The 11,211-nt window shown below is 49.5% G+C and overlaps 1 protein-coding gene across 1 annotated transcript in view; it reads right to left on the bottom strand.

Annotated features, from left to right (window-relative positions):
* Positions 1–255: 255 nt before the first annotated feature.
* BFSP2 (beaded filament structural protein 2) overlaps positions 256–11,211 on the bottom strand; it is a 44,235-nt gene continuing 33,279 nt past the window's right edge. The window contains exons 5-7 of the mRNA XM_006083708.3: positions 8,447–8,584; positions 3,337–3,557; positions 256–339 (exon numbers count right to left, since the gene is read on the bottom strand). Of these exons, the coding sequence (XP_006083770.1) occupies positions 336–339; positions 3,337–3,557; positions 8,447–8,584 (363 nt within the window). The 3' untranslated portion in view covers positions 256–335. The remainder of the gene's footprint in view (positions 340–3,336; positions 3,558–8,446; positions 8,585–11,211) is intronic.

Here is an 11,211-nt window from a genome sequence, read left to right as displayed (position 1 = left end):
CTCCACAAGCAAAGGCCAGGCAGGTAAAGTGACGTCCATCTCTACCCGGTAGTGAGTTGAACAGGTGGTCAGACTGCACACAAAGCATTTATTTGCAGAGGGACAGGGAGGTTGCCCAAGCCACAGACTACTTCAGTTTAAGGCCGAAGGACCCTCTCCACTTCTAGGAAGCTTTTCAGCTCAAGGGAATCTAGCAGGGAATCCAGCTCCGGGCGGGTGGGGGATGGGAGGCTGTTTGGGGTAGATGTGGGATCAGGGGGGGAAGACTCCTCAAGGAACTTCATTGACCACTTGGTGAGATGGCAGCATTTTCTTCATGAAAAGAAGTTTCTCCACTAGCTGAAACAAATCAACAAAAACACATTTGAGTGAGAGAAGCTATGGATGATTGAAAATTGGTAAAGAGATCACAATAAGATTATAGGAAAGGTAGGAATCTCATGGAAAGAAGTTGGCCTTTGGAATAAGACAACTTGGGTTTCTTTTTCTTTTTTATAGATTTGAAAGAGGAAGGGGGAGAGAGAGAAACATCGATCTGTTGTTCCACTTATTTATACATTCACTAGAGGCCCGGTGCATGGAATTTATGCACCGGTAGGGTCCCTAGGCCTGGCTGGCAATCAGGGTCCATATGGGCCTTCCAGCTGCTGGCCGGGCTTTCCTTCTGACTGCAAGCTGGGGCCTCCCTTCGTTCCATGCCGCCCCCTGGTGGCCAGCGCACATCATAGCTAGCGATTGAACTCCCAGTCTCCCAGTCAAACTCCTGAGGGGACACTTTGCACATTAGCCTTTTATGTATATAGACTAGAGGCCCAGTGCATGAAATTCGTGCACTCGGGGGTGGGGGGGCGCTCAGCCCGGCCTGAGCTCTCTTATAGTCTGTGAGCCTTCGGGGGATGTCTGACTGATGGCTTAGGCCTGCAGGGAGCGGGCCTAAGCCATCAGTCGGACATCCTCAGCGCGGCTGCGGAGGAGGGAGAGGCTCCTGCCACTGCCGCTGCACTCACTAGCTGTGAGCCTGGCTTCTGGCTGAGCGGTGCTCCCCCTATGGGAACGCACTGACCACCAGGGGGCAGCTTCTGCATTGAGCATCTGCACCCTCGTGGTCAGTGCACGTCATAGCGACCGGTTATTCTGGCATTGGGCCAAAACTGGCTCTCTGACATCCCCCAAGGGGTCCCAAATTGCGAGAGGGAGCAGGCCAGGCCGAAGGATCCCACGGGTGCATAATCAGGGCCAGGGAGGGACATGGGAGGTTGGCCAGCCAGGGAGGGGCCACAGGAGGGCTCCAGGGCGTGTCCAGCCTGTCTCACTCAGTCCTGATCGGCTGGACCCCAGCAACAAGCTAACCTACCAGTTGGAGCGTCTGCCCCCTGGTGGTCAGTACATGTCATAGTGAGCGGTTGAGCAGCCTTAGCATATCATTAGCATATTATGCTTTGATTGGTTGCTTCTTGCATGTGCCTTGACCAGAAATTGAATCAGGAAGATGCTGTAACCAACTGAGCTACCTGGCCAGGGCCAACTTGGGTTTCAAATCCCTGCTCCATAGGTATTAGCTGAGTTACCTTGAGCAAATGACTGAAGCTCTCTGAGGCTTTGTTTCTTATCTGTAAAATGGAAATAATGATGTAGTCCTAGCAGGGTTTCAGGGGAAATGAAGAGAACAGGGAACCTAAAATTGTGCTGGCACACAGCAGGCACTCACTAAATGGTATTCTTACATTCTTGAAGAATATTCAGCTTAATTCACCACTTTTTTATATGTAAAACAAATTTGTGCATTTATTCAGATGTTCATAGGCATATGAAAAAATGAGCTTGGTTAGAAACATCCAGCTTTTATAGTCCACAGAAATGAATCCAATAACAAGACAGTTGGGAAGGAGCTGGATGGCACGTTTTCCACTTGAAAGGAGGAAGTTGCTTCCCTGTGGCGCTCTTGTTTCTGAAGAAAGGGATGTTACAGAGTCCCAGCTCTGGCTCTACCTCCTCGTGTGATCACAGAAAACCGCTTTTCTGTTCTGGGCCTTTGTAGTTTTGCTGGGATCACGGGGGTTGGACTATATAATTGCTAAGTTATCTCTTAGAACTGATATTCTATTCCTTATTCAATGTATGCCATGGATGGGGCCTTGGAGGGAGATATGAAGATATAGAATTATGATCAAATAAAGGCTTGGATTTCCTTAAATAACTGGCAAGGAACTAGTCCCCAAACTCATGCATATGCTACTGTAATCCTCACCCATGTGCATATATAAACACATACATTCATATACATACTTAGACATATACTATATGTCATTCCTACCCTTGCCTCTCTCCAGTGTAGAGGCTGGAAAAAGTTGCTTTCCCAGAACCACTTGCAGGTAGGTATGGTCATGTGAGCACGTCCGGTCAATGAGATAACAGGCAAAGTCCATTAGAGGACTTCTCAAAACATTTTTCCTTCACTGACTGATAAAAAGATTACCCAGGAAAAGGCCTTTCTTGCTGCCCTCTCTTCTTTCCTTCTTCTTCTTGTCATGAGTGAGGACCTGATGTCGGGAGCTGTGGGAGGCATTTGGCCACCATGTGGGACAAAGATGAAGACAAAAAGCCAATATACCGGGGATGGTATGTCAGATGGTATTTCATTGGGACCTAATGAAATCATTGAGAAGCCTAGACCACCTCATTTCTGGAACTCTCAGATAAACGTGGTTTATGTCCTTGCTGTTCCCAGGGTGGTCTGTGGGCCAGCAGTATAGACCTGACCTGCCCAGGTTTTGGGTGCACATTAAACTTCAGGTGCACTGGTGTATAGCCCCATTAATTAGGCTCTATTACATGCAGCTGAAAGCATTCCTAAGAGATACGATGTATGCACAGTAAGTCCTCACGTGACATTGTCAATAGGTTCTGGGAACTATGATGAAATGATGTATAAGGAAGCCAGTTTTACTACAGAAGAATTTATATAAACAAGCGTTAAATTCCTATGGCATGTCATCAATGTTATAATGAAATGATATTGAACTAAATGACCTTATTGGAGAACCTGTTGCACTAGGTATGTTTTAACATTTATGTGTGTATGTGTGTATCTGTTTATATGGTTATAAACAGGTGTAACACATTTATGTATACATGCACATTTATAATATATATTTGTTTATATATTTGTGGAAGGACAGAGTGAGGCTATGGGAGTGTGTGTGTGTGTGTGTGTGTGTGTGTTTTGGGGAGTTTAGGGGTGATTTCTTCTATCTTAATTACTTCTATAGTGTTTGAAAATAAATATTTTAAACGATGAGTTGTGCTCCTTTTATAATGAAGTAAGAAGAGACCTACCGGCTCTCCTCCCTGTCCAGGAGGACGTGGTAGGACGCCACGTCCCTCTGCAGCTGGCACCTGTGCGCCAGCAGCTGCTCGCGGATCTGCTGCTGCTGCTCCGCCTCCGCACGCATCTCCTGGAGCTCCGCCTCCAGCCTGCGGACCACGGCGCCCAGGTTCTGCAGCTCCAGGTCATGCCAGTGCTTGGCGTCCTGCAAAGTGTTCTCCAGGCCTCGTTTCTGCAAAAGAGGGAACACGTCCAAACTCAAGGCCGACAGGCAGGGCCCTTGGAGAGGGAGGTGTGCAGGGCACTGGGAGGGGCTGGCATTGGTCTGGTCGGTTGCTAGGTTTACGTGGCTTGGTGCGTAAATCATAAATCCTCAGGAGGCCAGACTCTTGTTTAGTCTAATTCACTGATCCTTCTGATGGGGGTGGGGGTGGATGTGTGTGTGGGAGACATGGGTGGGTGTGTGGGATGGAGGGGAGGAAGAGAAGACGGAAAAACAGGGAGAGGGAGAGAGATGAGATATAAGAACGAGAGATGAGTGAGAAAATGAGAGAGGAAAAAAATGAAAGAGAATCTGACACACACAGAGAAGCAGTCTGCAGGTGTTTCTTCAAAGAACCCTGCTCTCTGAGTTGCCTCTGGGCCTTTTTTGATCGTTTTCTCACCCCCTGGGGGGCCCTATCCCCTCCACTGCCGAAACCCCACCCATCATTCAGCTAAAATGCTGTCTCCTCTGCACCCTTCCCCAGATGATCAGAATGACAATGGACGTCTCTGGCTGTTGTGTACTCAGCAGTTGTTTCTTTAGTGTTTTAGGTGCCCATTTGGGCTAATTCCTCTTCCTCTGGCTCCCCCTTCCCTGTGGGTTCCCCACCGCCCCATCCTGAACCTGTTACTCTCTGAGCTGTTTCCCGGGCCTGTTAGTTGGTCTCTCCCACACTCACGATTTTCCCAGTCTCTCTGCCAATGGCTCCTGCAGTGATTCTTTTAGCACAGACTTCTCTCCTCTCTCCAAGCCCTGACCCACTACTGAACTTCCTACTGGAAATATGTGCAGTCCAGCGCACCTCAAATCAAGGCGTGCAAAACGGACCTGTTGGTCTTTCCTATCCTGCACTTCAGCAGGTGAACTGAGAACTAGAAACGGGGGAAGGACACACCCCTGGTCTTCTTGCTTCTCTCCCAAACTCAGTCATTACTGAATCCCGCCCCTCATATATTCCGAAAAGTTTTCACTTGTGTGCCCTCTCTTCTCCAGCCACCAGTGCCCAGGATGGATGTGCATCACCTCTCCTCAAGGGGGACCTCCGTGGCCTCTTAGCTCATCTTCCTGCCTCTAGTTCCTCCTTGGGCTGCATTCCCCACACGGAAGCTCCGGTGCTCTGTCTAAAGTCCAACTCTGGGCCGGTATCCCCTCTGCTTTAACCTCACCCCCAAGCTCTCCAGGGTCCCTAACATGGCACCCATGACTGGCCAAGCTTGGTTTGTGAGTAGTGATTGTTGACATTGGACCTGTACCACCTGTGATTTGGAAAACTATTTTACAGAGCTATGGCTGGGTCATCTGTTTACAGGTTTGGCTCCATGTTCACAGGTGACTCCTCCATGAGGCCTAGGGTCCTTTGATGACTCAGGACCCACTGCCCAAGCCCCAGCTCTCCCCCCTAAGTCCTGACATCCTGGCCTGGTTCCCACAGAGATGCCTGAGCTGAGTGACTATGATAAGGCCACTGCTTCGGGTGTCCCAGCCCTGGCCTGTGAGGGGACATGGATAGCACCAGCGAGCATACTGTGGTCACAGCAGCATGCTTACTCCCAAGCTAAAGGAAATTGGAAGGGATGCCCTTGAATTATAGACCCTCCAGAAAGTAAAATAGTGATCTGTGATTTCTGGTCTTGAATTCCTGATCTGACTGAACACAGAGCTCTGTAGGCCTCAAGCACCAGTATTGGTGCCTTGTTGGAAAAGGCAGCTGAACGTCTCATCAGCTCGGCTGTGGGGGCCTTGTGTGTGCACAGGCTGCTCTGACTGAGGGCCAGTAACACAGCAGATAAATAGGACCACCAAGGTAGGTCCTCAAGTGAAAGAGAGGAAGTGGAATTTTAGAGCGTCACTCGGCTCATAAGTAGAGGAAGCAGGATTTGATTGCAGAGCCTGAGCGCCAACCCCCAACCCCATAGGCTGGCTGTGGTCTAGGACAGAGATAGAGCCAGAAGGGCTTGGCTCCTGCACTGATTACTATGTTAATGGGAAAATCCCTGAGCCACAGATTTCTCATTTGCGGATGAGAAGGCAGTCACGGTCCTGCCCACTTCTCAATGTTCCCCCGAGAATGTGACGAAATAATTGCATATGAGCATGTCTACTATCAGTGTCAGTGTCACTTGAGGAAATTGGGACACTGTACCAAGCAATCTGGGACATAAAAGTAATGAAGCCTGGTTCCTGCCCTCAAGGAGTTAATGTGACTTTGGTGGAAGAGCTGATTTCAGCTCACGGACCACTCTGAACGTGAGTGCGTGGTGGGCGGGGGGATCACCCAGCTGTGGGAGTGAGGAGCTAGGCTCCTGGAGGGGGCGGGGGTGTCGCATTTCTGTGTTTTCACCTCACCTGTGCCAAGGGTTTGGCAAGAGGAGCAGGCGGAGGCGGGCAGACTTGAGGGGAGGAGTCTCCTTCCAGCCATGGGAAGAACACATTAAGGGCTCAAGGCAGGAAAGGAAAGGACAAAATCTGGACATTAATAGGAAGATCTGGCAAAGGAGGGCTTTCTGTTGTAAGCCAAGCTCAGGCCATTCCAGGGGTTCAGACCCTGAAAATGCAGAATAGAGGAGGCAGTAGGTAGAGGCATGTCCAGATGGTGCAGCACGAGACAGGGGGAGTCTGTGAAGGAAAGAGGCGGGGGATAAAGCTTCTGAGATCTTTTGAAGTGGGAAATGGAAACCAGAGACCTCATGTTGGGGCACCTTAACTTTATCTGCAGAATAATACAGGTGACAGCACCTGCTGAGGGGCGGAGGGGAGGGCTGCCGGGGGCTTGCTGAGAACAGAAGCTGGAGGGAGCAGCTGCTGGGGAACACAGGTCCCCTCTGCTTTGTTCAGTCATTTGTGCACAGGTTTTCAATCAAGTTGTGAGCTTTTAGAGGACAGGCACTAGCCAATTCAGATTTGTCTCCCCAGGGGCTAAGGGAAGGCCTTGCACATCGCAGGCACCCAGTATACGTGTGTGGAATGTGTGCTGAGTGATGGGCCACCTGCCACTGAGGAGTAATTCATTTGGGCTTTTTTTTATGATGTTGGCTTGAGAATATGTCCTCAACCTTTTGCCTGGAACTTTCTGTCGCCAGAAGAGTGACACTTTTGGCAGCCACAAGGACATCTGGGGAAGGAATGGCAGTCCTTTCACTGTGCCAAAAGCAACAGAGGTGAGAGGCAGCACCCCTAATATTAGGGTGTTTATCAAGGGTTATGGCAGGCAAATAAAACTGATTAGCATAACATTCACCTACCTCTGAGTAAATAATGCCATTGCTTTTAGATGTTTTTTTTTGTTTGAATGTGAAAGTAGCATTGCTTTAAACTGTAGTTTCCTGATTTCTCTCACCTCAGATCCTTTACTCACACCCCCTTGCTTTGACCCAGATCCCATCTGAGAATGAGAGAGACAGAAGAGGAGTAATGATGGCCCCGGCTGGGTAGCTCAGTGGGTTAGAGCCAAGGTTGCAGGTTGGATCCCTGGTCAGGGCACATACAAGAAGCACCAATGACTACATTAATAAGTGGAACAACAGATTTCTCTCTCTCTCTCTCTCTCTCTGCCTTCCTCTCTCTCTCTCTATAAGTCAGTCAATCAATAAAAAAGAAGTGGAGCAATGAGATGCATGTCATGTTGTGGCAGGAAGACTGAGCACCTTCCTGAGCTGGCTGGGCACCGTGTGACCTTGTTGGCCGGAGGACAATGGACCCAAGTGACCTGAAGGAACCGGAGTGATGGGATGCTCTTGGCAACAGGCAGAGATAAAGCTGTTCCTGAGGGAAACTACTAGGATAAATGCCTGAGCTAACTTCATGGCAGGTGTGACTGGTGGCTTGAAGATGGAGCCGATTTGGGTGGCAAAATTGAGATGCAGGTTTATGGGGCGTGGTGGGAGAAAGGGGCATCAACAGTGGTACCTGATCAGCCCGAGGACTTGAGGCTGATGGGGAGAGGGCTTCTTGGGCCTCAGTGGACTAAACCACCTCACCTACGCCAGCATCGCATGAACCAGCCCTTCGTGCGCGCTGGTGTGTACAACTCACTGTGGTTGACCTGGTACACGTGGCCCCTGGAGGGCATCCAGGAGGAGCTGTGCTTGACAACCTAATAGAACTTTAGGGCACGCCGGGGAGCAGAGGTGGACTGCTGGATTATTAATCATTTAAATTAATAATAATAATTAATGATGCAAGAGATCTGCCCACAAGCCACAGTGAGTCTGAGGAGCTTACCAGGTGTCTTAGGATCCGTGCCCCAGAAGCAGAGCCTGCGACAGGGATCCTGCCTGGTGCGTGGGAATAGTTAAGGAGCTGTTCCCAGGAAAGGGGGCGCAAGGGAAGCAGGACAGGGCTGGGCAGAGGAGGTGCTAAGCCAGGAGGTGGTCTCAGCCTGAGTCTGGCTGCAGCCTGACCCCACGGAGCCCCGGACAGTGAATTACCACAGAGGCCTGGTCCCACTTTGAAGCAAGTGAGCTGGGCTTTTAAACCCCCTGTGAGTCGGTCATTGGCTGGGAAGGTGGGCTGGCCTGACACCCCCCACTTCCCACTTCCCACCTTCCACCCCCTACCCCCCCCCCCCCGCAGGTGTCTTCTGATTGGCTGAGGGCCATTCTCTGCAGAAGAGGGGCAGCTGGGAAGGGGCATCTGTGGGCATGAGTGGCCACAGCAGCGGCCGGTGAGGCGTATCCCGGCCGGGCACTCGCCGGATCCACTACCCTTGTGATCCTGTATCGGATCGTCCTCTCAGGCCTCAGACTCCTACGCCGGAGATGAAAGGCCCGGGCACACCGTGACCCGTGTGGCGACAGTTCAACCGCTGAGACTTAAAATTGTCCCAAGAAATGCCAGGTGGCTCCTGCTCCACTCACCAGGGCCCGCAAGGACTCCGTCTCCGCCTGCAGGCTCTGCACTTGGCGCGAGGTGCTGTGCAGCTCCGCCCAGCGGGCAGCAGCCAGCCGCTCCTCCTCCTCCTCCAGGCTCTGCGCCCCGCGGGCCTCCGCCTGCTGCTGCGGACAGGGAGTCTCGGGTGAGCAGTGAGCCCCTGACCCGTCCTCCCCTCTCCCCCTTTCTAACGCCCTCCCGGCTGCTTCAGGCTCCGAGGAACCGGCTACTGGATTTCAAAATTCCTCTTTTTCTATAGGCGCCCACACCAGCTCGTATACAGACATTTATTCAGTTTGAACACGTGACGCAAGCAAATAGAATGCAATTTAAAAGATTTCCCAAAGAATATACGGTAGGAAGTATATAGAGTCCTTTTCTCCCTGTGCGCTAATTACCCAGCTCTCCTGTTGCCAGTGTTTTATACCTCCTTCCAGAACTACTTCAAATATGTACGACCTTCCCCCTTGCTTTGGTCCTTATTATATCTTAGAAATTATTCTAGCATATCAGCATATATCCGTCAGTTACATTCTTTTAAAAAAATCTTTATTGTTGAAAGCATTACATATGTCCCCGTTCTCCCCCCACTGACCCCTTCTAACCCCCTTCTGCCCCCCAGTTAGATTGGATTCTTTTTAACGGCTACATAGTATTGCCTTACTCAGAAGTCCCCCATCCATGGACACTTAGGTGGCTTCCAGTCTTTGCCTGTTACAATCAATGGTGCAAAGAATAACCTATATCCCTCATCTTGATTACATGGGAATATCTCTGGGGGTAAATTCCTCTTGTGGAATTGCTGAGTCAAACCGGCAGGCTTTGCAATTTTGATAAATGTTGCCAAATTGCCCTCCAGGGAGTTAGTAACCCCTCCCAGCACCATAAGGCAGATTAATCGTTAGCCAACTTGGTCTGATACGTTTCCTTGCAAAAAACATGTCTGGTCACACTTGTGACTATCAAGGGGGCGGTCTGGGTTTTGAACCTTCTCCCTGAGCGAGATGGACATATTGTGATTCCTCCCATACGTTCAGGGAGCAGGTCATTGTTACTCTGCTCTTTGCCGGGGAAAAGGGAAAAAAATGAGAGATCACCCACATCTCTAACTTCAAGCCAAGTCTGATGGCATGTCACCAAGCCTGTGATGTAGGAGAAAAATCTATTTTGTCTCCTAGGTTACTGGCTCTTTTGATTGACCATGTTTACTACATATGAATACTTATTTATAGAATTGTGCAAAAATAGTCCAATCTAGTTGACTGGCTAAGAAACCCGAGTCAAAAGGCTCATATCTCAGTAGTAGTTCTTCCAGTTCTTGCTGTTTAATGCCCATTAAAGGCCTGGGATCTGCTAAAGGAGAACTGAAGCCGTGGGCCCAGCTCCGACTGGTTGGCCCTTGGCTGTGTGTCCCTGGGCCATGACTCAGCCTCTCTGAGTCCCAGTCCCTGCCCATAGAATACAGTGACGAGTGGAGAATAATAATCACATGATGACTGTCTCCTGAATCACTTGAGGCTTCTAACAGGTTATGCATGTAGAAGCCTTTAGAACCTTAAAAGCATGCAAATATTGGCTGTATATGTTTCCTTTACATATGTTTTTATTGATTTTTTAAATAGAGAGGAAGGGAGAGAGAGAAACATTTATTAGAGAGAAACATAGATCGGCTGCTTCCTGTACGCCCCCTACTGGAGATCAAGCCCAAAACCAGGCATGTGCCCTGACTGGGAATTGAACTGGTTCATGGGACGATGCTCAATTCACTGAGTTACACTGGCCGGGCTGCATATGTTTTCTATATGTGAAAAGTAGTATTAGCTAATACATGAGTTTGTACAAGCCACTATGACTTGACTACTACTAATGATAACTAACGTGTGTGAAGCTCTTACTCGGTGCCAAAACTCTGTGAACAACTTTTAGTCCGTGATCTCCTTTAATCTTTACGACCCTATGAAGCAAGTGTCATTATTGTTCCCATTTTATATGAGGAAACTGAGGCACAGAGAGATTGAGTTTTTTATTCCAGATCATATGGCCTAAGAGGGGCAGAGCCGGGACTCAAGCGCAGCTGCAGACCCCAGAGCAGTGCCCTTAACCAGAGCTTAATGCTGCCGCTGCCACCAATTCATCAACTTAAGACCCTGAAATTGGGGTTGTCTTCCCCAAAGTGAAGGTGGGTCACTCTAAAATATCCTCATTGTCTTCCTGGGATCCGTAGCTCTGTTCTTCCTTCTCTCTTTGGGGTTGGGCCTGGCCAGATGGGCTGTGTGGGAGGGTGGGAGGCAGGAGAGGGGGTGTCCTGACAGACAAATGGAATCAGATAACACGGCTACACAGAGAGGCCGGGGCAGTGTGAGCTGGAGCCGGTTCCTAACAGTGTACAAGAGCTGCCGGTTAAATTTTCAGGAATTTTGTAAGCCAGTTATTAAACACAGCCATTATTAAAAATTAAATCATATCAACTCACAATTAAATAAGTTATATTAAAAAAATGGCACCTGGCTGGTGTGGCTCAGTGGTTGAGCATCAACCTCGCCAGTTCAATTCCCAGTCAAGGCACATGCCCGGTTGTTGGCTCGATCCCTGGTGGGGGTCGTGCAGGAGGCAGCCAATGGATGACTTCCTCTCTCATCGATGTTTCTATCTCTCGATCCCTCTCTCTTCCTCTCTCTCTCTCTCTCTCTCTCTCTCTCAAAATCAATAAAAATATATTTTTAAAATGGTAATAAATACTCAAAACACATCA

Source organism: Myotis lucifugus, unplaced genomic scaffold (assembly GCF_000147115.1).
Source record: "Myotis lucifugus unplaced genomic scaffold, Myoluc2.0 scaffold_8, whole genome shotgun sequence".
NCBI lineage: Eukaryota > Metazoa > Chordata > Mammalia > Chiroptera > Vespertilionidae > Myotis > Myotis lucifugus.
The sequence above is the reverse complement of the archived record's forward strand: the minus strand, read 5'-3'. Positions and strand labels throughout refer to the sequence as shown.